At 40.1% G+C, this 27221-nt stretch overlaps 1 protein-coding gene across 8 annotated transcripts in view; it reads left to right on the plus strand.

Annotated features, from left to right (window-relative positions):
- tnrc18 (trinucleotide repeat containing 18) overlaps nucleotides 1-27221 on the plus strand; it is an 83268-nt gene that overhangs the window by 22346 nt on the left and 33701 nt on the right. For 6 of the 8 annotated variants that reach the window (XM_087244875.1, XM_087244878.1, XM_087244879.1 and 3 more), the window contains exons 3-12: nucleotides 326-472; nucleotides 13233-13337; nucleotides 13900-15645; nucleotides 17505-17607; nucleotides 20210-20415; nucleotides 20997-21143; nucleotides 21285-21469; nucleotides 21743-22169; nucleotides 22868-23812; nucleotides 24232-24383. In XM_087244875.1, the coding sequence (XP_087101001.1) occupies nucleotides 326-472; nucleotides 13233-13337; nucleotides 13900-15645; nucleotides 17505-17607; nucleotides 20210-20415; nucleotides 20997-21143; nucleotides 21285-21469; nucleotides 21743-22169; nucleotides 22868-23812; nucleotides 24232-24383 (4163 nt within the window). The remainder of the gene's footprint in view (nucleotides 1-325; nucleotides 473-13232; nucleotides 13338-13899; nucleotides 15646-17504; nucleotides 17608-20209; nucleotides 20416-20996; nucleotides 21144-21284; nucleotides 21470-21742; nucleotides 22170-22867; nucleotides 23813-24231; nucleotides 24384-27221) is intronic. The other 2 variants (XM_087244877.1, XM_087244882.1) reach the window with 1 other exon arrangement.

Below are 27221 nucleotides of genomic sequence, written 5' to 3' on the forward strand. Positions count from 1 at the left end.
CATTTACAACGAGTAATAATTATTCGTGACATTTGTTTACAAGCAAAAGCAATTCGTGTTTGTGGTCTTTCTGTGCTTCTCAGTAAACACACTTCTTTTGAACAGAATTAAAAGGCCGTCCAGCAGGCAGAAACAGGTTTGCGAACTGCGGTTCCCCGAATTTCAAAAGAAACCGCAAAGCTCCACAGACTAATCATTCCACTTTTGCCTAGGCTATTCTCCTGAGTGGAATGTCATCATATCAAATGACGGTGCTTACGGTCTTTTTACGGCCTCATTTTCTTCTGTCACTTCATAAGCAAATGTTTGAACCTCTCTTTCGCAGGTGATGCCTTCCCAGGTGCCTCGAGCCCATTCCTCGGAGGATACGTCAGCGCCTCCAGTGCTCACGGGTCGTCAGATCCGGCCTTCCGAGCCCCCAACCAAGCCAGCCTGCAAATGGCCCAGCTTTGGGCCTCTCACTCTCACGAAGGTAGGAATTGCCGCCTTTTTTTGCACAAGGAAGGGGGAGAAAACGCCAGAGCATGTCAGCTCTTTAAATGAAGCTGGACCTGCATTTGCACGAGGCGGCATGCACGTATTGGGTTTAACGATTAGGTTTGTTGGCAGATCAGTGAACTCAGACAAAGGCAGTAGTCAGAGGTCTTGGTGACTGGCAGGACCGGGTGGACGGGCTAATGGAAAAAACACACCCTCTACTATGCGACCCACAGGGACTTTTAGGCGGCTTTATATTTGAAGTTAATGGAAATCGACTTGGTATTGGGAGTGCGAGCATGTGGCATGGACCGTGCTTGAGCAGATAGAGGTGCAGTATTGTTTTTGATAAGCGAATGTGGCTGGTTAAGGCTGTCGGCCGGTGATGTGTAATATGCAGTCATATCTGATGTTGACGATGGATTACCCTCTCTCTCCCTCTCCCTCTCCCTCTCTCTCTCTCTCTCTCTTTTGAAGTCAATAAACTAGATTTGTGTGAATGGTGTGCAACGACTGTAGAAAAGACAATAAAAAATCAATTTGGTCCCTGAAGTCCTGATGTAGAATAGGCCACATCTGACAGCCGCTCTGCTGCAATGTAATTGTAACCAATTCTTTTCTAGAAATAGCTGGTGTCGGTCAATAGTCAATGTCTAAGAGCTTTGACAGAACTTAAGATAGATATTAGTGAATGCAGTTCTGTGTAAGAACAGTATGTATATGACACTATTGCTGTCTTATAGATGCACCCAGCATTAGCTTGGTTAAAAGTTTCTGGCTGCTTGTAAGTTTAAATTATTAAATTTACGTTTTTTTTTTTTTATTAAAATTTTTAATTTTATTTTTTTTGACCCCTTGATTTATTTCAAGAAAGAAAAAAGTTTTTACTTGCAATTAAAGTTGAATTTCATGCATTTATGCTGCTCAACAAGGGTGCTTTTATTTGATCAAAATAGTTTTTGCCATTTAATATAGTTATTCGCTTATACATTTAAAAATAAAATACTGTATTTTAAAGGAGCAAAATTTTCATCAGTATTTTACCCATCTTTAGTCTAATATAATACTTCAGATCCATTTTAATTTCATTTTTTATGAAATATTTCTGATTTTTATCTGTTTTGCTTAATATTTTGGCATAACCTGTTTTTTTAATTGAATTGAATTTATTTGAAATGCAAGTATCCCGTACATTTTGAAATAAAACTGATAAGGATAAAAACACAAAGCCTTGGGCTTCTTTCCATTATGGTCCTCGCTCTTAAAAAAGAAAGTATGGCTGCAAAATACAGTTAATGCATAAAACTAACGGTACCTCCACATTTGAAAACAGGAACAAAATTATGCACAGTACAATAACATATAAAAACATCATCGTCCACCATGCAAACTAACTATCCTCATCAAACAACCATCTTTTTAAAAACTCTTTAAGCCCTTAAAATACTTGATCGATTTTGGTCATTTGTTCCACATGATTGCACTTGTATACATTTTTTCCCCGCTATACTTCTAAATTTAAATAAACAAATATTAAAATCCCAACCCCTAGTACTATATGAATGCTGTTGCTTCACCTTTAAAAAATAGTTCACCAAATAACCAGGAACCACATTATTTAACATTTTACGTATCGTAAAAAAAAAAAAAATTGTCTTTATTAACAAAAGCTTGCAGGATGCTTTAATGATTTAAATGTTTAAAGGACATCATTTGGAGTAAAATCAAGAAAAACTGTCACTTTGGCTTAATTGAATGTATCCTTTCTGAAAAAGATTGCAAAAGTGCAAAAAAGCAAGTAATACATAGTAATAAAGTCTGGCATTATGCAAGTATAATCTCTGGTGTAATTCTGTGGCTCTGATGAGACATGATTGATCTTTTTTATTTTATTTTACCAATGCTTCCAACCAAGGCTCTCACAAATCTTTCTTGCAGTTTTAATAGATCCTCATCTATAGCTACAGTCTCCATCTACGTAAAAATGCTAATATCTTAAAATCATAAATATAAATCCTACGAGGTAGTTTATGTGCATGCCATCTGAAATGAAAGATGAATGAATCAATCAACTTTTATATAAGTTCCTCCACCACAAACCAGACTTTATGCACTTTCGAGAATATATTCGTCTCTTGTTTTTATCCATCATGTCCTGAAATTACATAAAAAATGCAGATGAAAATCTTGCCACTATGTAACTTTTCCTTATAGATTTTTTGACTATGGTGTTCCTTTAGTTTCTTTTGCCCAGGATTATTGCTGAATCACATACTATTTGTCCTAAATTATATTTGAAAGTAGAGTTGGTATGTCCTAGTTTGTCATTTGTTGTTTGTAATATGTTTTGTCGTAAGTTACCTGGATGTTGGTTGAATATATCCGGTAGAAATTTGAAGTGCATATCCTTGCTTGCTTTAATAGTGCCCAAAATATATTATGCTTTGGATGTGTATTCAATTAGCACAACAAAGCCGAATGAAAAAGTGTTAGACTACAAACATGACAGATGGATGAGATCGACCATCAAGTGTTGAGGCTTTGGTAAAGATGTTTGAATAGCCCACCTGAAAATACATCAACGTAGAATCATGTTCTCCAGTTGTTGTATTTCATCTGCAACAACTATGAGAACTTTTATAAAGATGTATGTAGTCATTCTGGGTGCATAATTCTTCACATGGTCTTTTAAATGGCAAATTAATCCTGGTTGTACTTCTTCAAAATAAATCTGAAAGAAATGTGTAGAGATTATTAACAGGGCACGTAGCAACATAGCGGTCAATGAGGAAGTAGAATTTCCCAAAGCTTGTGTACTCTTCTGTTGAACACTCAGAAGTATTTTTTTTTTCCGCTCCACAAAAAAGTACATAGTTTTAGGAGGCGAATTACTGTAAGTGAAGCAATAGGCTTGAAGCATATTACAACAGGCCATCTTCATTGTTGAGCCCACTACACATTCTTTCCTCATCTCGGTCCAAAAAGTCAAGGCCTTATCTGTGCTTTAACTCGAAGCTTGCACGCTCGACCAAGATGATTCATTTGCCACTGAAGCCTTTCCAGCCCCTGCCATTTTGAAAAGATTGAGATTTTAGCTCTCAAAATGGTTCATGTGTGTACCAAACAAATGGAAAGAAAAGCAGCCTTAGCTCTGTAAAAGGGCGTGGGCGGATTATTAACGAGGTTTGTTGAAGGGCCTTGTACCCATAGGCCTTTGTTTCAAGTCCCCGCAGAGAAAGTACAGATGAATTGTCTAAAACCTTGGCACAGATCATAGCAAGCCTGCCTCGCACTGCCTGCCGTAGAAATGCAGTGAATAGCTGACATTGAAGTGTACTCTGTCTCTGCAGCCTGTGAAAATATTTGAACATGCCTGTTTATTCTGAAGGGTGCACCTGGCTCTTATTAACTGAAGGAAGTCGAAGTAGCAGCTGTGGAATTTGGCTATTTTTACACGAAACGTGTGAAACAATCAGGCACGCCGCAATGCCATCGCTGTTGGGGATTGCAGAAACTCTACAATCAGAGGGATATAACCACTGTCAGATTTAACTTTGAAGTTCAATTAATAAACATGAATCGCAGCCAACTGTGAAATGTTACCGTTTGTTTGGATGTGGAGCATGTATATGTACAGCAGTAACCCCTCGAGCTGTGGTTAACTTTAAAAAGCACAATCTCTGCAGATGCACTACCAGTCAAAGCTTTGCAATCAGGACAGTTTGAACACAATTCTGCTCTCCAAGGCTGCATTTATTGGATCAAAAATACAGTGAAAACAGTCAAATTGTGTAATTTTTAACAAATTCAAATTTTATTTATTCTTGTGATAAAAGATTAATTTTATTCATCATTAATCCAGTCATTAGTGTCTCATGATCCATCAGAAATAATATAATATAATATACGTTATCGTTGGTAGAAAATCGCTAATAATGATTCTTGCATGTAGGGCTGCATGATTTTGGAAAAATCTAACATTGTGCACTTTTTTATTTTATTTTGCTTAATACAGTTGAGGTCAGAATTAGTACCCCCCCTTTTTTTTTTCTTTTTTTTTTCTCTCTTTTTAAAATATTTTTTAAGTTATGTTGATCAGAGCAAGGACATTTTCACAGTATGTCTGATAATATTTTTCTTCAGGAGAAAGTCTTATTTGTTTCATTTCAGTAATTCTATTAATTCTGACTTCATCTGTATATTGTGACAGAATTACCATTTAACCAGATGACTTAATACCTCTATTTGGAAAGAATTTATAATGTTAGATTGATTGGGACGGTTCTGCAGTGGGAGCGCATCACCAAAGAATCTAATAAACAATCTATAAACTTTTTGGGTGCCCTGACATATTTTTTGCTGTGTTATTTGCTGAGCATTTCTATATTTGCAAATGTTTTGAGTATTTTCATACATAGCTAATCTAAAAATACTATAAAAAAAAAAGATACAACAAAAATAAAGTGTTTTATCGTCTCCTGAGTCTAAAAGTATTTAACAGTAAAGTAACTGAATGATAAAAATAATTTAGTAAAAGTAATTGTAGTTAAGGTCACAAATGGTACTTTTTGTAAATACCTGAATGCTTTTAAAATCATTATACTATCACAGGCATCAAATACACATGTGCACGACGTATGTGAAGAAGAGGAGGGGTGTGTGTGACATATTTGAAGACCGGGGGGAGGGGTTTGCGCAACATATTTTAAAAGAGGGGTGAGACGCACGATTTTCGGGAGATTATCATTTGTTTGCAGGCGTCTGGGAATCTCATATGCCGGAGACTCCCAGAACTTCCGGAGGACTTGGGGTGTCTGATAATGTCACCAAAACTAACTAATACATTTTAGCATTCATTTATAAAAAGTTAAAAATAATATATTTTATTGGTGATCTTTTTTTGAACAATGTATTGTGATTAGGGATGTAACGGTATTGTAAATACCGTCATACCGCAATATTAATTTTTTTCGATATTACCGAAGTCGCATGACTCGGTAAAACTATAGGTCTTCTGAGAAAATTTGCTCAGGCGAATGAAGCAAACGGGAGGTAACGAAAACTACAATTGCCATCAGCCCATGCTTGACCATCATCCCTTGCGGTCTGTTGTTGCTACAGATCCAGTAATGCGGAAATGGAGTGTGCTGCTAGAAGCGGGGATGAAAAGAGCTGGAAAACTCTAAAGCAGGTCGCACACCAGAAGCGCCGCTCGGCGCCGCGACACGGCGCGTACATGACAGATTAAAGTATCGCACACCAGACGCGCACATTCGAATGATATTTAACATGAAACTAATCAGATGGCGCTCTGTGGCGCGGCTGAAAAATGAACTGCGTCCTGAGCCGTCGCCGGGCGCCGCCGACAGCCGCCGACTTGCGGCGCCGGTGTGTGTATCCTGATAGAAACCTATGATTAGAATTCTAAAATACGTGGCGCTGCGTGGCGCTGCGCGGCGCGCTGCCGAGCGTCGCTTCTGGTGTGCGACCTGCTTTACACGCACAGTTCAGTCCTGCATTATCTCCGTGTAAGTTCAGACTTCGCAAGTTTGATCAAGGCTGCAGTCTCTTCTTCTCAGTTTGATATGGAAAAGCAGATTATACCGAGGACACGGGTAAATCTTCAAAGGGAACAGTGTACTTTATAACTTCATTCACATCACCCTGGCTTCGTTGTTTCACTTTCTCAACAATAAAATGTAAACATGATTTAAGGAACTGCCTATTATCATTTTAATATTAGCAACTTAGACAGCAGACATGTTGAGGCGTCGTGCTGCATAAGATGAGCGTCATCTTCACTGTGTGGATATTTATAACAAAACGGAGCCGATAACAACTGCCTCCTTTCAATTTCAGTGAAAATACGAAACACAGCCTCTCTTTTGCTGAGTATCAGTTTTAAGAATCAATAATGGCCATTTTAAAAGTATAACATACAATAAGTTTATACATTATAGGAAATAAAGGCAAGCGATCAGTCAATATACAGAATGTAGGCTACGTGGTTACATTAATCATTAACTTATCTTTGCGCTCAGCCAAAACACGTTACCTGAGAACAAGTAATAGATTCCAATGCCCAAAGTCAGGGAATATGTCGTTAGATAAAGACAACAAGATAAATGAAATATCCCGTTTAATAAATATAGTGAGATTAGATCCAGCGGGAGATGCTTGATGAGAAGTCCGACTAGCAGAGCTCTCATCTGGGTAGATGGGCTGTGTGTGATTAAATGTTGAATGTGATGAGTTTTCAACAATACTAAATTGAAACTTTATTTTTTTACATGGTTTAATAATTTTTTGTAATTAAAATTGAAGTTCCTGTTTCAAAGCTTACAGACAGATGGCTAATTTGTATGTCATTGACACTTTTGGCACTTTTTTGGAGTATTTTCATAAGTTTTGTTTTTTCCTGTAAATGATTCAATAAATACCGTACCGTGACATTCATACCGAGGTATTACCGTACCGTGAAATTCTGATACCGTTACATCCCTAATTGTGATGAATAATATTAAATAATATTTTTAGGAGGTTTGAACCTTTAATGGATAGAACAGTGCAGAGAATTGACTGGAAATAGTTGGGAGCAGAGAGAGGGAATGGGTCGACAAAGGACCTCAAGCTGGGAATGAAACTCGGGTCGCTGTGAGCACCATGGTGTTATATGTTGCCCACACTTAACCGCTAGGTTATTGGTACCGACAGTATATTTGAAGGATTATGTGATGATAATCATGCATATATTTCTACTTTAAACTTTAAGTAAATAATTTTTAAACTGCGTTTAATAGCATAACAGTCATTCAATATTGCAATAACTTTTCACAATTTCAAAGTTTTTACTGCAGCATTTGTGAGCAGAATAAGCTTATAATAAAACATTTTTAAAAAATGATACTGATTCCAGATGTTTGCATGGTAGTGTATACTAACAAGATTTTTGCTAGGACGAGGCGTTCCACAACAATGGAACCTTGTGTGGCTTGGGCGAGTGCAGATGAAGCTCATCTCTGTTTATATTAGACAAGAATCAGAGTATCCCTGGAATGTGTCCTCCCTGGTCCTAATTTGGCTTCTGCCAGTCTTTGGTTTGGTTTGGTTTGAGCGTGTGTCAGTCCATTATCTGCAGCAGCATGTGTGTGTGTGAGAGATCAGGTTGGTTTAACTTTGGACTGTGCAAGAGATGACTGAGGCTGGAGGCCGGCACGCTTTGATTGATGGAGCATCCAGTCCTGCTCTTCTGGTCACACGTTGGACTAGGCTCAGAAAGGAATGCCCCTCTTTGACTATGATGATGGATTTGCTGGCGCAGGTAGAGCTTTGATGTTGTGCTGCGCTTCCTGTGGCGTCCCTGGGGTCCAGATGACGGTTTTGAATACTGATGTGTTTGTGAAACTGGAGATGTATAATAAAGATAATGAAAAGAGGGAGAGCGGAGGCGGATGCGTGTTGGCAGAAACTCTGGAAGGTGCCTCTTTGTGGTGCACATGAATCTGGTGCAGCAGCTTCTGACCTTTGCAGCCCCTCTGTGCCTAAATACAGGTCTTGAACCGCCTCCTCTCCTTCAAAGCCATTTCCTATGACTTTTATATAGGCTGAACCTCAGGGAACAGTTTTTCTCTTTTATGTCAGCAAGGTTATGTCGAAGCATCTTTGCTTTTGAATGTTAATGGCCTGCTTTTTTTTTGACCGTTCCTTTCCGAGCTAAATTCCCCTCTCCACACGTAGCCCATTTACACGTAACCTTCCACTGTCCTTAGTAATAGATCCCTAAAGAACGAGCTAGGTTAAACGTTTCCTGTGCTCCAGAAACACACATTTTTCCATTTTACAGGCACTCATAACCAGGTTTTTGGGGGAATCTGCACACTATTGTATTACTATTAAATAATAATAATAATTGTTATCACTTACAAATATCACATAATTTTTAAATAGACTGGATAAAAAAAGAATGCAAGTAATAAAAATATCAAATTCATGATGCTAGTCTTGGGTAAGTTCCTTTAAAAAGTAATGGATTACAAACTACTGACTACTACTGGAAAATTGTAATCTAATTACATTAATAATTACTTCATGTAAAAAGTAATCCAATTACTAATTACTTTGATATGAAGTTACTTTTATAACATATAAAATATCCATATAAAAATATAAAATAAACTGCAGTTCTTTCAGTAATTTCATATGCATTATCATAGAAACGTCACAATGGATTGATCACAGCAGCTTGATATTCAAAAGACTTAGTTCACCCAAAACTTACAATTCTCTCATCATTCACTTTTTCCAAACCTGATTGTCTCTCAAATCTGTTTTTAACACAAAAGAAGACATGAAGAAACTGGATACCCGTAACCATTGTCATCCATAGTATGCAAAACTACAGCAGTGTATGTGTGTTCTGTGTTTTTCTGAGGTAATTAGTTCATCGAAACGTGTACATTCCATACAAAGCATGAAGCGGATTGGTCAGTTACTCTCATTTTCTAGGCGCACCAATTGTGTGCGCAATATGCACTCCCAATTTGTGTGCGCAGGCTGCGTGCCACCATTAAAAATGCATGTGCAAAAGACGCGATATGTGATCCTGCACAAAAATTACATTTAACCTCTTTAGACTGAATTGAACCGCCGTGATTTTGGTGCCTTGGTGAAGAAGATTGTCATTAAATACTTTCTATTCAAGAGCTTGAACAAGTTACTTGTCGAGATCTTTAGAGTCTGGCCATAGACTGCATTTCATATTATTGTTGAATATTTTGAATATCGAGTATTTTTGTTTTTACGCTTAATGAAATGAAAGTAATGTCTGTATTTCCACTTGAAAAAGCAACCACTCTTATCGGCAGCCATTTCAGCCTGTGTTTTCCAGCTATTTAAAAGTGCATGCTTATTAACTGACGTTGTAGTGAAAACTTAAAAGGAAAAACTTAAATTTAAAAGAAGCATTTTTTAACTATGTTTGTAACGCAAGTATTGCAATAGCATTGACTTTATTAACTAATCAAATTACACAAATTTAAAAATGTAATTCTTTACATTACTGCATTCCTCAAATGTAATTATAATACAGTAATGTGTTACACCCAACTCTGATAACATAATCATATAATTGTTATGGAAATTATTATTATTATAATTTTTTTTATCTGTATAATGATAAGTTTACTTGAAGTTTTTCCTAAAACTGCTCATACATTCCCACACCAATGGAAGAAACCTGTAAATGTCATGGAAAAGAACTGATCTTCAGTTTAGGCAGTAGCAAGCATATATATAAATACGATAAAAAAATACAACTCAAATAACAGTGCTTTATGGTTTTCTGGAGTATCTATCAGTATTCAAGTACAGAAATTGAACAATCAATCGTGAAATAACATGGGTACTGTAATTAAAAAAACAATTATATTTTACATTATCTTCATCTTTTAAGCTTTATGTAACCTGCGATCTGACTAAAGCAGATACAGACATTGATATCGATGCTCAAACGATATATTTTTCAGCCCTAATATATATATATATATATATATATATATATATATATATATATATATATATATATGTGTGTGTGTGTGTGTGTGTGTGTGTGTGTGTGTGTGTGTGTGTGTGTGTGTGTGTGTGTGTGTGTGTGTGTGTGTGTGTGTGTGTATGTTTAAATTAATATTTTCTATAGGAAGCTATACAACATTATATTTGTGCATATATATTAGATTAGTTAGTACTGAAGCCAAATCTAGAGCTTATCAAGCACATAACTTATGATAATGGTCCAAAATGAGTACACCCAAATTGGTATGTTAGAGAAAAATATTAAACAAAAATTGAGAGAGCGAAATTCAAGAAAAACAAATGTATAAAATTTTGTAGTTTGTAATTTTGTTTTTAATTGTTGATTAGAACGAAATTATATTATTATTGGCTGCAGTTTTGAGCAGCAGGGTCTTAAGAAAACTTGTATGTGAGCTTGCTATTTCACTGCAATAATTGAAAAGAATCAGATCTGTACACAAATTGATATTCTACCCATCAGCCCTTATAAAATAATTCATTAATTTCCCATGATGTAGAGAGCACAGAGAAGTCATGTAAACTTGAAATGTGTGGGAACCTTGTATCTAGCTTCCTGGCTTCTCAGGAAGTTTCTCTGCATTAGGCACATTGTGGTGCAGAACTGAAGGAAATGGCAGTGGCAATCAAAACTAATTAGTCTACTGATATTGGGTAGGCTGAGACTTTCTCTCTTTTCCACATTAGAGAAAGCGAGATTAACTGAGATTAGATGTGCTGTGCATTGAGAGCACGCTTGCCTTCACCACACCCCTCATGAGGCATGCAGAAGAACACCAAAATAAATGTGCCGCTGCAGTTCTAGCCCTGTTGCTAAGAGTAGGATGCCTTCAATCATCTCTCGGTATGGTGTGGGAATGGAATCAGTGGCATAGCACTACAGTCACTGGAGAAGTACTAAATAAAGTGACAGCCTTTGAACCACCGCTCTTACACGTAGTGCCATGAAGATGCACTTTGTGAGCGTTAGGCAAAGGTTGTATTTTTAGACTGTTTTGTATTTGGACTGTCGATAACACTTAATGTTCTCATGTCACTCTTATCACTAATTATCCAGACTTTGCTTTGACTGTAAGGCTGTGATCGTAGATAAGTGTTGAGTAACCCTGGTGTTTTATCGGCAGTGTTTTGTCTCTGGCGTCCAATTAGAATAAAAACGAACGCTGTCTTACTAGGCCAATGTAGCTTATTTAGACAGAAAGTCAGATGAATGTCTTTGCCATGCAAAAATAAACACCTCAACCACTGGCATTTTGGCATTTGCATGACGAAATACTACCACACTAGCTTTGTGGGCAAAGCCAGTCCTTTATTTAGCCTGCTGTTGACACTATGTGTCTTGGGAAACATCGCCTAGTTTGTCTGAGGAATTTAAGCAATGGCATCCAAAAAGAGAGTTAAAGAGGTAGTTTTGTTTTTTAAATCTTCCAGACTTTCATGTGCCCCCCAATAAGAGCTTCAGAGCTCGGGTTACACTAATTAAAATGGGCCAACCTTTGACCCCTCCCCACCAGGACCCTCTATCTGCTATCTCTCTAAACATTGCATTGGAGAACTGACTGCTCCAAGACGTACCCAAGTCAATCCATAATGGTTGATGTGGCCTGATTTAAATTGCATTGATGCTTAGAACTAATCTATTATACCTAAGACACTCCTGGTGTTGTTCATAAACCAGAGTTGTCGATATCCTTGTGCAGCGGAGGCTGTGTCGTTCACACTGTTTAAATGGCAAATTTGATCGCCAAGAATGAAGAGTTTGCAATGCAAGGGCGGACATACTGCAAATATTCCCTCTTAATCTGTGTTTATTTGGACATTAGTCCTAACCCCTGCCTTCTGTTGTTCTTCATTTGCTGCAGTTTGTTGTGAAACCTTAAAAGGTGCTTCAGCAGGCATGTGCCCCCTTAGCTTGGCTGTAAATCCAATAAAATGGCTTCTTGACCTTTCTCCAGCAAAGCCTCTCTGGTTGTGTTGCTATTTTGCCAGAGGGATGGGAGAAGCGCAAATTCCAGGCTCAATTCACTCCATTCATTTGCCGCAGAAGCTGCTCTTGCTTCATTTTTGCAGATAGCATTTAGCGCAAACACCTTGCTTACTATGCACTCTTTGATTTAGCGGTTACTCATCTCTTTGGGGTGTTCTTATGAGTCATTCCAGCACCACCTGACCTCTCCAAACTGCCAAGCCTGAATGACGCAGTCAGTGGTGTTCTGAGTAATTGCGTGCTTTAAGACGCGGCCGTCTGAAAACAAACATTTCATTTGCCTGTCCTCGTACAGAGTCGCTCATGGATCAGCGTGCACCCAGGGCAAGGGCGGTACGGGCCTGCCAAATCACTCCATAAAGGCAGCAACAGGTCTCGTATTTGCCTCAGGTCTTCTGGTTTTAAATGCAAGCTTGCCACACCTACAGGTTCTAACAGGTTCTGAGTGAAGGATGTGATCCGCCCCATTTGAATGTATTTTCTAAAGCCAGGAATGATAAATGCACTTACATGACCCTGTGTTTCAGAGGATTAGGCTCTAAACATTTTCGTCCTCTCCTTTTAATGTAGATCATTTCTATCTTTAGAGGACCATTTGTTCTTGGCCTTGACAGCCCTTTTGTCTTTCATTAAAGCTTATGTTTTTAAAGGAAGGAATAACGTCATGTGTCAGCACTATATGTGCATGCCTTTGTGCTTTTTGTTTATGACTGTTTGTAGTGTTTGAGGTTATAAATGTGCATTTGAGTGTTTTTGCCCTTGGTGAAATCTTGGAGGAAATTCATGACTTTGCATGTGTGAATGGCCGCTTCCCGGTTACCAGATGTCAGATGTGAGAAATATTCTCTCTCTTTGCTTTGGGTGGTAATACGTCAGTTTTACGATTGGGCTGAGGTAAGCTGTAGAAGCAGATTCATGAACTGATAAGATAAATCGTCAAGTCCATGTGTTTGTAAGTGTGCATGATTTGGCTTTGAATAATGATGCTAAAATTTCAGTTCTGCTGGAGAAAGGTCTTGTGAACCTTGTTCAACTCATTCAATAGAGATTGTACTGATGTTCTCTCTGCCTGAAGATGACCAGATACAGATGCATCATTAAATACTGGATGTAGAACTGACAGTTTCAGCCACTCCCTCTCGAATATAAAGAGCTAACATGTCTGTACTCTCTTTTCCAGGTTTTTCTCACCTGCCAAGTAGTTTGTACCCCAGCCCTTACATTCCCTTGGGCCACCTTGAGCACCCACAGCTCAGCCAACATGCACTCTTTGACTCCCAAAAAGGTCTGTATACTTTAAATTACATGTTTAACCATTATCACTGTGATTCAGTTGTGTGTATGAGGATCAATGAGAATTTCAGTAATTCATTTTATTCTCTTGATTTGATTTTGGGAATTAGTATTACCTGGGAGTTTCTTCATAAAAAAAACTTAATATATGTTTGGCTTTCTGAATGTTTAATGCTTGTTATTTTCTGAAATGCATTATCAGATAGAAATTAGGCATTAGAACTAAAGTGTGTATGGATGAGGGGTTTAATAGATTACTACCTATTATTTTAAACTGATGCTTAGAGCTTTTTTAAACCATGTATAGCCCTGTGGACATTACTGTAAAACATCAATATGTAAAGTGTATTACTTTAGGAAACTTTATTGGAAAGGCAACTTTATTTTTGTTAGCATTTACCAACTAGCACTTGAACTTTTGCAAGTTAAATAGTGCATGGTCAGTCTTTTATATGCATTCTGTACTGTAGGGCCTTTGAGCAGCCTTATCTTTTACACCACATGTCTTAAGCTCAGTTGTGCTAACTCTTTATTTTTTGTTCTCATTTTCTCAGAGGGTTTTTACCTGCCAGGTTCAGTGCACTCCCAGTCTGCAATGGCTAGAAGCCCAGTGGCTCACATGCCTGGCTCCTTCTCCAGGGAAAGGGAGTCCTTACCTCCTCACAAAAGCTCTAAAGAGTCGAGCAGAGATGTGGGAAAAGAAAAGCCCTGTAAGAGTGACCTAGCCCACTCCCTCCCAAGGAAAGAACGAGAAAAACCAAAAGAGGAGTCACGGCCTCACAGTGTGGTGGACCTCACCTTGGATGTCAAGGCGGAAGATGAGCGCAGGGTAGGCAACTTGGAGAGGCCTGCAAAAACTACAGAGCATGCTCGGCCTTTCTTTCACCAGCACTCGCCTGCTCTAAGTAACACGGACACTAAACCCAAACAAACTAACCATAGTTTACTTGGCAACTCCGGGACAAGCAGCGGCACGCCAACCCGACATCAGAGTACAGAACAGGACAGGAGGGACAGGGACGATGAAACCATCCGACCAGGGGGCCACCTTTCTAACGACAAACAGAAAAGATGCGATTCAGTTGCTACATCAGCTGGCACTCTGCATGTTTCGTATGCCAGTCCCTCTTCCCTGCAGCCCAGCCCATCCCATCTCCCGCCCAGGCTGGTGTCCTCTGGCACCTACCCTCCCCCTCACCACATGCCGCCCAGCATGTACCCACTCTACTCTACAACGAAAGAGCCAGGCAAAGAACACAGAGTGATAGCTCCTACTTATGTGCCTTCTGTCGAGGTTTACGATGAGCGAAAAGGGCCAATTCAAATTGCCTCCCAAGCTCGAGATAATAAAAATGACAAGAGCAGGGAGAGGGAATCGCACAGATCAGCCCTGCAGTTGGGAAATGAGAGAACACTTATGGACCATGGTCGATCCTCCGTTAGGAGCGAGTCGCCGCCTCACGGGGATGTCAAAAGAGACATTTTACGAGAGGAAGGCTCGATAATTAGGTCAAATGGTTTGGCCATGAAAAAGCCTTTGCATTTGGAAATGTGCACAAATAAATCTGGAAATAGCCCAGATGCCAGGGACTTGACTAACACTACATCAAAACACATGATCAGAACAGGACTCGAGACTGAATCCCGCAGCCAAGAGCGGGATAGGGTTCAAAGATCTACCCATTCCTTCTCTGGAATGGATCCAAGTTCGCTTCACACTGAGCAGCATTCGTTGAAGACCTTGGGTTCTGCTGAGCCCAAATGGAAGCCTTTCGAGATGGGCAATTATGCTACCAGTCACATGGCTGCATTGGCAGCCCAACACAACCACGGAGCCCGAGGTGAGGAAGAGGGCAAGCAAATGTACCTAGACACTACTAGCTTGCACAGACCAGTAGGCAGCAGTGGAAGTCCTGATGGACATGGGGAGGTTTCAGCTATGCAGAGCCTCATCAAATATAGTGGCAACTTCTCCAGTGAGTCTGGCTCTAGGCACGGATCCGATAGTCGTAGTCCATTTGGAGGTTTGGGCAGTTTAAAACTGGAGGCTGGTTATCCTGGAGTGTCCAGGGTTCAGCACCTTCCACCCCAGCAGCCTGGAAAGCAGCTGAAGAAGGAACCTGAGAGACCAGAGAGTGCTAAATCCTTTGGCAGGGATGGAAGCTCTTCTCAGGGGGAAGCAGAGGTTCGTCATCCTCCAGTAGGAATTGCAGTGGCTGTTGCCCGTCAGAGGGACAACAGCAGCAAACCCAGCTCAGCATCGGACAGAGACAGGCCACTTCTTGGAGGACCCATCAAAGGTGCGTTGCCTCTACTCTATGAATCAATTGTTCTTAAGCCATAGTTCCTTCAATAATGAAAAGTCCTTTATTATATGCTCACCTTCACATTGCTTCGAATCTGTATGACTGATTTTTTTTCTGTGGAACACATTTCCTGTCTGTGTAATTAGATATGCACTGATTGCAATTTTCTTGGCTGGTTTCTATTTTTTTGGTAAGAGTAACCTGTAGATAGTGACTTTTCAGATACTGATTTTCTGTATAAGAACTATAATTGATAGCATATACAAACAAACATTTATAAATGATAAATAAATATGCTCTGCAAGTTTAGTTACCTTCTTAAATAAGAGGCGCAGCATCTGCTTTATCTCCACATTCTCCATCAGGACTTGATGTATTGGATCAGCTTGAATCAAGTGTGTGGGTGTGTAAGGCCATAAGATTAAACATCTCTGCTGGTTATGGCAGAAAATCATAAACAATATAACATTCATTAAGGTGTAATGTTGTTCTGGAGATTGTATGGGCAGTGTTTGTTCTTGTCTTTGGTGTTCTGCAGACAAATGGAGTTACTCTTTGTGCTGTTATAAATAGTACATTTCTGGCCTCCCTTTGTATATGTTTTCACACCTTTAACATACTGCGGAACAACACACTGACCCACTGTTATTTTCTGTGGTTACAGCCCATTTATGTGGGCATGCTTTTCAGCAAGGTCGCTCCTTTCATTTCATTTCTTAAACAGCATGAACTTTGCTATTGCTTTGGCCCGCAGTGTTTCCTGTTAGCATAGAGAGTGTGTTAAACCTTTCACTAAGACACGGCATGCCCGCCTGCTTATAAACATAATTTACAGAGCTCCACTAAAGGTGGAAAACAAGCAGTGCATTCTAATATGACTTTAGGTTTGTTGCTTAGCAATCGAATCAGCTTTCGGAAAGGGACAGAAAGAGAGGTGGGGAGAAAGGCATTAATTTATGTCCTCTTCTGTGCAAGGAAATTGCAGTAATAACATTAGTCCCCACACTCTGAGAGAAGGTTTGAATTTACATTTAAAACAAGTGTTAGGGACAGAGCTTTGCTTGACTAATTTGCCCTCTTTTTGATGCAAACGGATAGCATGTCGGACAGGCTTTCGGTAACCTTGGAAACAGACTGAAACCTTTTCCCTGGAGCATGACAGAGATCTGTGTGCACTTTCGTCCCCCTCCTCGTTTTAGAAGAACACAATCTCTTCCCAGCCGCTGTCTGTCAGTACTGAAAGGTTCAATACACTCCTAACTAAATCCCACTCGGATGTTTTCTGCGCATTTATCTTTTGCAAGGATGTGTTGCTTTGGTATTTTGAACACAAACTTCAAAGTCTCTTTTAGTTTATGCTCCGATTGTGAAATGCTTCTAGTTTTGTCTAATGGTTCTCCAAATGGCTGCTTCTCCAATACCAGCAATTTGAACTGTATATGACGCCACAGTGGTGTTGAAACATTGATAAGTGATTGATGGACCTCGGTGGGTTCTTTTAAATGTGATATGTTACCCTGCATAGGTCCTATGTGTCGTTTTTCTCTATAGTCTGTCTGTAAGCTCATAGATGTGTAAGACACTGCTGATGACTGGTGCTGAGCGTTAGATCTGATAAACACCGTAAGAGTTTGAGCTATTTCTGGAGCGGTGTATTTATAAATGGAAAACTGTAACATTTAAGTCTTGCCACTGGCATACACTACTAAGGCTTGGCTTTGTTTTTAAGTTTTCTAAGAAGTCTCATATTTGGATCAAATTTATGAAGTAGTGGACAATGAGACTTGCAACACTAAGAATTTATCTAATTTAGCAAAAATATATTCAATTGATGTAATGTCCTAACTATCCAGGCCCAATCCATACAGAGGAAGAGCAAGGAGATGAGAGGCCGCGGCACCGTGATGAGCGCCTGCTGTCGGGACGTGTGGAGCGTGAGCAAGAGAAAGTGTTAAGGTAAGAAGAGAGTTTGTTACTGCGAGCGTTAAGAACCTTCAGTGCATGTTAAAGCGAGATCTCAAAAATGAACTAAGGATGTGTCTGTCTAGCTGCTAATTCAATCCTGCTTTTGGGATTTAATAAGAGCATTAGTTCTGCAGATCTGAAAACTGGAACCTTCCACTGTTTTTTAATGTCTCCTTTTATCACAAGGGATTTCTATGGTTCATTTTTATTACATTTTTTCCCTTTTCCACTGGTGTTGTGTGGAAGCTGGTGATATGGGCAGTGAATGGATAGATTTTTCTTTAGTACAGATCAGTGACACTTTGAATGTGTGGATCTTTAAAGAAATTCTCTCTGTTGCCTTAGTTGAAATGGCTTTAAAATCTCAGGAAACATTTTAGAAGAAATACTGAATTGTAATATTATTATAATTATATGTAGAAAATATATTTCTTTGCAATCTGGAGAAAAAAATTATATTGCTTAAATGTATGCCTTTATTGAAACCTTGTAGTAAGGACTAGGCATATCCAGCCAGTTCTTCTTGTTTCTTTGATTTCCCAAACTGGCTAAACGGAGCAACGTTTTGCTTTCATTGGTCACACTCTGTGTGGTTTTCTTTAGAGTGAACAAATTTATGGCAACAGTTCTGGGCAAATATGAGCCTATTTTCAAAGTGTGGCTCTCATTTCGAAGAGCATGAAAAAGTCAGTCTTCCCCACTGGGGAAATTGGTGCTTATAAAAGTGACTGGCTCTCACAGCAGGATTCTGCTCCCAGTGTCTGTCCTTAAGTGTACGGCAGAATAGAAGTCACAGACTGGGGAATTTGTATCTCAGTCATGTCTAAGGCCCCGTTTACACTAGTGCGTTTTAGTTTGAAAACGCATAAGTTTTGCTACGGTTACGCCATCCGTCCACACTACGCCGGAGTTCTCGGGCGCCGAAAACGGAGCGTTTCGAAAACGCTGGAGAGGCCGTTTTCATTCTAAAACGCAGCTACTCCGTCTCAGTGTGGATGGGGAAAGACGGAGACATCTGAAAACGGAGGCGGGGCTGCAAACGTTCGCCTATCTGATTGGGGCTTTTCCTCAATATTAAGTAGCCAACACACAGTTCAGTCTCGCATCCTCTTCTTGTAAGTTAAGACTTCGCAAGTTTGATCAAGGCTGCAGTCTCCCCCTTCTCAGTTTGATATGGAAAACATACCGAGGACACGGGTAAATCTTCAAAGGGAACAGTGTACTTTATAACTTCATTCACATCACCTTGGCTGCGTTGTTTCACTTTCTCAATAATAAAATGTAAACATGATTTAAGGAACTGCCTATTTTCTTTTTAATATTAGAAAACTTAACAGACAGCAGAAATGTTGAGGCGCCGTGCTGCATTTATGAGCGTAATCTTCACTGTGTGGATATTTATAACAAAACGGAGCCGATAACAACTGCCTCCTTTCAATTTCAGTGAAAATACGAAACGCACCCTCTCTTTTGCTGAATATCAGTTTTAATAATCGATAATTATAAAAGTATAACATACAATAAGTTTATACATTGTAGGAAATAAAGGCAAGCGATCGGTCATGGATTAATCATTAACTTATCTTTGCGCTTAACCAACATGTTACCCGTGAACAAGTAACTTAATAGATTCCAATGACCAAAGTCAGGGAATTGGCCTATGTCGTTAGATAAAGACAACAACATGAATGAAATATCACGTTTAGCAAATATAGTGAGATTAGATCCAGCGGGAGATGCTTGATGAGCAGTCCGACAAGCAGAGCTCTCATCTGGGTAGAAATGCTGGAGCGCTTGCCTGAGTGTGTGTGTGTGGTCACGTGATGTGCGTTTTCAGCGTTTTGGTGTGGACGGAGAGCTGTTCAGAAACGCTGGGTAAAACGCAAGTGTGGACGCGGATCGTTTTCATTCTACAACGCCGTTTTAAAACTAAAACGCACTAGTGTAAACGGGGCCTAAATGGCCACCAGTCCTCATGTTAGCCTTGAATAAGCTTGAATTTTGCAATGTAGAAGCACCTATGACAGATTTTTCAGGTCATGAAATGCTGGCCCCTGGATATTGGACATCTAGCAGTCTTATAAAAGAAAACAAAAGTTGAATTTTTAAGGGAATTTCCTGGTGACTAAGGTGAATATGATTTATGCAACAGGAAAACACTTTAAAAGCCCCTTTTATTATTTAAAGCCTTTAGCTCCACAGTGGTGCTTTTTCTCCTTCTCAGAAATCAGTTTTTGAAAACATGTAGTTATATTGTACGCTGAACATTTCAAGGCCAAACATCAAAACAAAATATTCTAGACATTGGCCTGTCATTTAAAAAAATATGTTTAATTTAGTCTTGTTAGGGATAACTAGACCAATTCTAAAATGCAGATCATAACATCGTTAACAGTTTTAAAATATTTAATACTATTTTTATATTTAAATTAGAAACCTAAAATTTAAGACATTAAATTTGTGAATGTTTCATTTTATGAGGAGTTGGCATTACTTGTAACTAGAGAATCTTTAATGGCTCTGTAGAATTTAATGTGCAGTTTGAAAATCAATCCAGGCTTTAGTCGACCGCTAATACTAATCTCATTCACAGAGAGAATAAAGAGCTGGCAGACTACACACAGTTGCATCCACCTATGGTGTCTGCTAGTGGCCTAAACCCTAACCTCATGGTAACTGGTGGACCTACTCTGGCTGGTGCGGGCCGCTGGCCTGCTGACCCCGCCTCCCACCTGGCCTCCCACCCGTGGCTGTCCCGCCCAGGAGCCCCATCCATGTGGCTGTCTGGCTCCCCATATGGTATCAACCTTTTTTTCTTTTTGTTGTGCCTGTGGTGAATGTATTATGTCATGTTACAACAAGCATTTACTATGCATTCATTATTATTTTAATGAGTAATAAATGATTATGGGTCATGGACTTTGGAATGCTGCAGAACTGTGTTGTGAATGGGATTTGGATGCTGAATTATTTCCTCGAGGCAGTCTGTTGCCCTGCCAGACGGCCCCGGCGTTTTGTCTAGGCTGAGTGTTTTAGACATTCTTAGAAACAATCAGTCTCACTCCACAACTTCCATCCAAGAATAACAGCGAACAGCACGGTCAGTTCACAGTTCTCTGACGTTCCAGTTTCTGTCTAGACTTTACTTTAAAAACAAAAAATGTCCCCTAAGAAAATAGCTGCGGTTAAAGTGCTGTGCCTTTTGGCAGGATTTCAAGAGGTCTGTGCTCCATGCACGGGGGTGAGATTATGGTGGGAATGGTGTTTCTCTCGGGAATTAACTCTTGAGTGTTCATGAGGCTGCCAGAAAGCAAGTGCAAATGGACCATCAACTACAAGTGCGGTGAACTCAACCATTTCTCGCCCTCTCTTGTCTCCAGGCCTGGGTCCTCCTTCCCTTCATCAGGCCCTTCCTCCTGGATATCCTCCTGCTCTGACAGGCTCAATTCCCCCACCTTACCAGTTTGCCCGAGATCCACAAACTGGACAGGTGGTGGTTATTCCAACAGAGCATCTGCCACACTATGGTACGTCCCAAGTAATTTTTCACAACATTCATATTTTACTGCATTTCCATTCACACATGCATAAGATGATGTACATTTATATGAGTGGGAGTGATATCCTTGATGTGTGAGGCTCAAGTATTCGTCCTGTTCTTTTAAAAGCTGAGATGTTAGAGCGAGGCCCCCCTCTGTGGTCAGCCATGTACCCACCGGCAGGAAGCTCTCTGCAGCATGCCCACCAGCTACAGCTTCTCTCCCATCAGCAGCTCCTGCGCCAACATGAGCTCTACATGATCCAGCACCAGACCGCACAGGTCATGGAACTGCAGAGGAACGCACAGTTAGTGGTACGAGACTCTTTCTGTCAATGTCATTATAATCGTGTCAAGGCACTGCTGTGTTTTCCATTTTGTAGCCCTTAAGCTCTATTTACACTAAATGTTCAGCATGGAAAAAAGACATAAATTCAAGTGAACTCTGTACATTGAGATTACAAAAAATGAATGGTTTAATGTGCTAAATAATTGTATTATTGTTAATGTCATTGATTTAGCTAATTTGCAAGAACCCTAACTTTTATAGTTGCATTGAAATGAAAAATGATTTGTTTTTTGCTGCAGGAGAGATTAAATGCAAGTCAACCACGGACCGATTTGGAAGAAAAACCAGACAAGAGAGCAGCTGAAGTCCACAAATCCAGTCTCTCCTGCATTCCTACAACAACCCTGCACTCACGCAAGCCTCCACCATGTTCCCCGATCCCCTCGACTTCATATAGCAAAGCTCTGACGCCGCTGCCTGTCCCACCGCTGCCTTCTCCTGTCACTGCACTGAAGTCTGAGGAAAGACCCAAAGTGGAGAAGTCCCTCCCTCAGCAGCCATACTCTCATCCGTCGTCTCCTGCCCCTCATTCAATCAGCCCTGCTTCAGCATCCCCCTCTCCTACCTCCTCAATCCGGACCAAAGAGGAGTCTGTGGAAGTGTCTGAGAAAGAACCTCTCAGTTTACAGAAGCAGCCCTCTACAACCTTCCCATCCATATACCGTGGTAAGTGGGAACATAGGCTTTACCAAATGAAATGCCCAAGATTCATTTGTCACAATCACCTCAACTCTAAATTTGCATTGTCAGATAAAGTAATTCTTGTTTATGTGCATGTTGCACTATACTGTATGAGAGAAACACTAATAAAAAACGGAAGGAAAGCTGTTTAATAATGCACAGCCATTAATCACCATAAAGCTATTTTTACGGAAACGTATTTGGGAGGGGACCGAGTATCCACACAGGACAGCAGTCAAAGGCGGTGTGCTATTCTTCGTGTCAGAATGTGCAGGGTAGTGCAGTCTTAATGAGTAGTCTGCAAATATCGCCACATATGGGATTACCAGCTGCCACTTCACTGGAATAGAGACTTCTTATGACAGCAGCCCTTTTGTACCCGCATCCCCTGGTGGTTTCCCTTTAAAAATGTTCAATGCTCAGAATAAATAGATTTTCTGCTCACGGTGCATTCTGAATGTATGAGCAGGCACGAGCTTGTTGGTCTGTGTGCATATAAGGGCTTTTGGGATGCTTGTGCTGAGGCCATTTGGTTCATGAAAGTTTCATAAAGCCCCTGTGCCATAGAACATGTGGGGTTATTAATCACTTTGTCACTCCGTTGCAGGAATCTAAAGCCCCTGTAGTCTTTGCCTAAGCACTCCAAGCCCCTCAAACAGCTTTCTCTTCTGTTTCTTTGGCAGAAATTCCTCCCGGCTACCCATACCAATCGATAACGGCACCTTTCGGCAGCCATTACCCCTATCTTCTCCAGCCGGCCGCTGCCGCAGATGCCGATGGCCTGGCACCAGATGTGCCATTGCCAGCTGAGACCTCCGAGCACTTGGCGATAGCCGCAGATGTCAAACCCCAGCACTTGTGTTCTCCAGTACTAGTGGAGCCACTTCAGACATCCAGAGAGCCAGAGCCCATGGAGGAGGAGGGCAGCACTGTTTTCAAAAAAGAGCCAAATCTAGAAGACCGTAAAGACGACAGCATAAGGCTTGCACCCATCATCACCCAAGACTCTAGCACCCCAACAGATCCCGAGGCCCATCCCAGAACAATAGCCACACCATCGCCAGAGGAAGACCCCGAACAGGAACATGGGGAGGACATTAAAATCAAACGAACCAGCCTCTACGAGACATCTAGGCTGGATGTTGAAAGAAGCGCCAGCACAGAAATCTCGGATGCCTCGACTGGTCTAGTGGACTACAAATCCTCATCAAGTTACTCTGACACACACCTTGTGGTTTGTGACGTCCAGCCAACAAAACAGCCCTTAGATCTTTCTGATAGCCTGAACCCAGCAGACCTCAGAGATGCTGTCCCTGACTCCTCTACACACCTGGAGTCCAAACTTGACAATCTTTTCCTGCCTAACAGCGGCCCTCCTCACCTTCCGCCCTCTTCCGCAGCGGTGGCCGTCCTGCCTGAAGACCCCATGGCAGGCATGTTCGCCCTGGTCACGGCCAGCGAGCTTCCGCAGGCCGGAGCAATGTCCATCCTGACAGATGCCTGTAGCTCCAGGTCTGAACTCTGCACAGACGTCAGTCCCCTGGAGTCCACTGCTCTAGAAGGCATGGCTCTGCTCAGCCAGATGGCAGAGCTGGAGATGCAGAGGCAACCCAGAGATGACACGCAGGGTGAGTCTCATTTTTAGAGAAAGGAAGTGAAATCTAAAGCAAGCAGGGCTTGAACTAGTGTGCTCCAGCAGTTTCCTGGGAAAGCAGAGTGATTGGGTGGGGGGAGATTTGCTCACTGATGTGTATGTTTGTAAAGTAAAATGCATTGAAACAAGCTCAGGAATTAGTGAATATCTCCAGAGTTTGCTGGCATGATGAACAGTGATGCCTGTTACAGAGTAAAGAGTAAGTGCAGTTGTTGTAAAGAATAGATAAATAAACGCAACTGTCTGGTCTTTTGGATGTATCTGGATGTCAAATCCATTAATGCACTCTGACACAAGAGACACCCATGTGCTGATGTATTGGAGAATGCAGGGTTGCCCTGTGCTCCCTAGAGGTAATTAATGTTGCTATCGATCGTGTGTTTGTGTGTGCAGCTGTAATATTCTGTGGACTGGAGAGTCTGCTGGAAGCTGGCAGGCAGGTCCTCCTGGAGGCCATCGAGTGTCAACCTCAGGTTATCGTCCGCCTCCCCCGAGAGCTCAACCCTAATAAGAAATACAGCTGGAGACAGAAGAAAGATGAACCTGTATGTTTGCCTTTTTATGATTTATTTTCTTCTCCCTTTTGTAGACCCCTGCTCAAGATGTCTGTTTTTGCTTTGAATTAGCAATTTTGGCTAGTTCAGGATCACAGTGTGTAGTTTAAAATGCAAACAGTAGTAACACTTTTAAAGTTTTTTCATGATTACAAATTCAAGCAGTGTTTAAACTTGCATTTCAAGTAGTTTTTGTTAACAGTTTTGAAATGTGAAATGAGTTTATTTAAAGCAGTTTTTAGATATTCCAACAGCACTAAATATATTTTAATAGTTTACAAGTAGTGATCAGTGCTTCCCACACTTAGGCTTTACTAGTTGGCAGGTAGCTCTCTGCAACATGTGAGAACATGGTCACCCACAAACCTAAGCAGGGCTGTGCCTGGTCATTACCTGGATGGGAGACCACATGGAAAAGCTAGGTTGCTACCAGAAGTGGTGTTAGTGAGGCCAGCAGGGGGTGCTCAACCTGCAGTCTGAGTGGGTCCTAACGCCCCAATGTATTTATGGGGACTCTATACTACTCAGTGAGCGCCGTCTTTCGGATAAGATGCTAAACCGAGGTCCAGACTCTCTGTGGTCATTAAAATTCCCAGGATGTCCTTCGAAAAATAGTAGGGGTTTAACCCCAGCATCCTGGCCAAATTTGCTCTCTGGCCTTTGTCTATCATGGCCTCCTAAGCATCCCTATATCATAATTGGCTTCATCACTCTCTCTCCTCTCTACCAATCAGCTGGTTTGTGGTGTGAGGTCTGGCACAGTAAGGCTGCTGTCACGTCATCCAGGTGGATGCTGCATACTGGTTGTGAACCCCCCAAAATGTGTGTAAAGTGCTTTGAGTGTCTAGAAAAGCATTATATAGATGTAAGGAATTATTATAATTCTTATTAATATTATTCTTGGGCGGGCCACCCAGGTATATTAACGGCTGCCCATTTATATTTAGTGACAATTTTTTTACTATTATTATTAACATCCTTTACATTTTTTTTGTATCCACCCAGTATAACTAAACAGCTGCGATCAATTAACTAGTGGAAAATCTTCTCTCATTTACCCGTTTAGTTGTGTGTGCGCAAGACCAGTTAGCACTCCCATAGACAGTCTCGCATGCTAAGACCTACAGATTGGGACTTGGGACAAAATTGTCTGGTCCAGGATTCTAAATTAAAAAAAAATCCGGGATTCAACTTTTACTTTTAATTTCTAAAGCTCGTACGCGTTTTTGCATTCCCTTTTACTTTAAGCCTACTTTCGCTGAGCTTCGCAGCTGACTGCAAGCACACAGTCACGAGAAAAACATTCATTCCTTCAATAATTCATTCTTTAATCGAAACAATTCAGAAAAATGTTACTATATACTCGGAGAACAAAATGACTGGTCTAAACTGGCTGCAAAATATATATAAACCATTAAGAATGGTTAATCAACGCATTTGCCTCATTTAAATAATGTAGACATTTTAAACTTGTAATAATTATATTTTTTAGAGAAATTGTCTGTTTTTATTGCCTTTTCTGTCATTCATTTCTCATTTGCTGATTATTTTATTAACTTGATGATATTAATATATTACATAAGCTATTTTATATACATATCTAAAATGCTTTGGCATTCAAGTTTGCTTTGAACTTGAGAGAGAGAGAGAAAAGCAGATTTTACTCGTCAATGGGTGCACATGGCTGCTGAATAGCATCAAAGAGAAATTGTGGGTGAAAAAATTAAATTAGGTTTTGTTTGTTGCATATAGCTAACTATTTATGTGATGTGGGTAAATGATGTGTTTCAATCCGGCTATCACCACAAGTATATTTCACTCCTGTGGGAAGCACTGAGCGATATTTAAATTACACTGAATCAGTTTATAGTTATACAGTGATATTAGTGTTTGTTTGAACTGTTTTCAGCCAGCAATGCTTACGTTTTTACATTTAAGCAATGTTTAGAAATCCCAGTGGCATTCTGGTTTTTGTTCTGCTTTGTTTATATTTAGTGACATTTGGTGTTTTTACTTCAAAGCTGTGTTTGAAAGTTCCAGTGGTGTTTGTTTTCCCCCGAAAAAAGAACAAAAGAAGTTTCTTCTTTTCAAAAGAAGTTTCTACGAATTAAAATGAGCTTTTTCAATTTCTCTTTTGGAAATGATAGTAGTGTTTTTTTATTTTTCCCTTGGAGTATGTTTGCAGTGATTGACAGTTGAGGTTTTTTCCAAATCAGTATCCACAAATTCCTGGGGCCCATTTTAACACTGTTTACTGCTATTCATGTTTGGCGTGTTTACATTTAAAGCCCACCAATTCCATCTGTGCTTGATTTCCTCACATTTTGTTTATAGCTAGCTAGTGACGTTTGTTTAAGCATTTAAAGCATTTCTACAAGTTCCAGTGGCATTTGAATTTATTTACATTTCAAGCAGTGTTTGACATTATGGAAAGGAAATATGTCTTACACCAAGCTTTTAGCTAATACTATCTTAGATTTCCAGCCTCTTAACGCTTGGGTACCTGGCAGTGGCTGCTCCAGGATTTTTGTTGTTGCTGGTGCTACTTGGGGGGTTTAATATTACAGAGGGGACCTAAAAACAAATTCAAATGAGAGAAAGTAATAAAAGAGTCATCAACATAATATGCAAACTCAGCCACATTTATATGCACAGAAGCTTCAAATTACTTCTGTAACATACCATACTATTATTAATAATATAGCCTAACTTATAATGCCAGCTGTGAAAATAAGATGCTTACAAATGATTTAAATTATTGAACACCAGTTGAAAAGTAATAACATTTTTTTTATTTATCATTTTACATTGTTCACAAATGTTTAACAC

This window comes from Danio rerio, chromosome 3 (assembly GCF_052040795.2).
Source record: "Danio rerio strain M-AB ecotype USA chromosome 3, GRCz13ab, whole genome shotgun sequence".
Classification (NCBI taxonomy): Eukaryota; Metazoa; Chordata; class Actinopteri; order Cypriniformes; family Danionidae; genus Danio; species Danio rerio.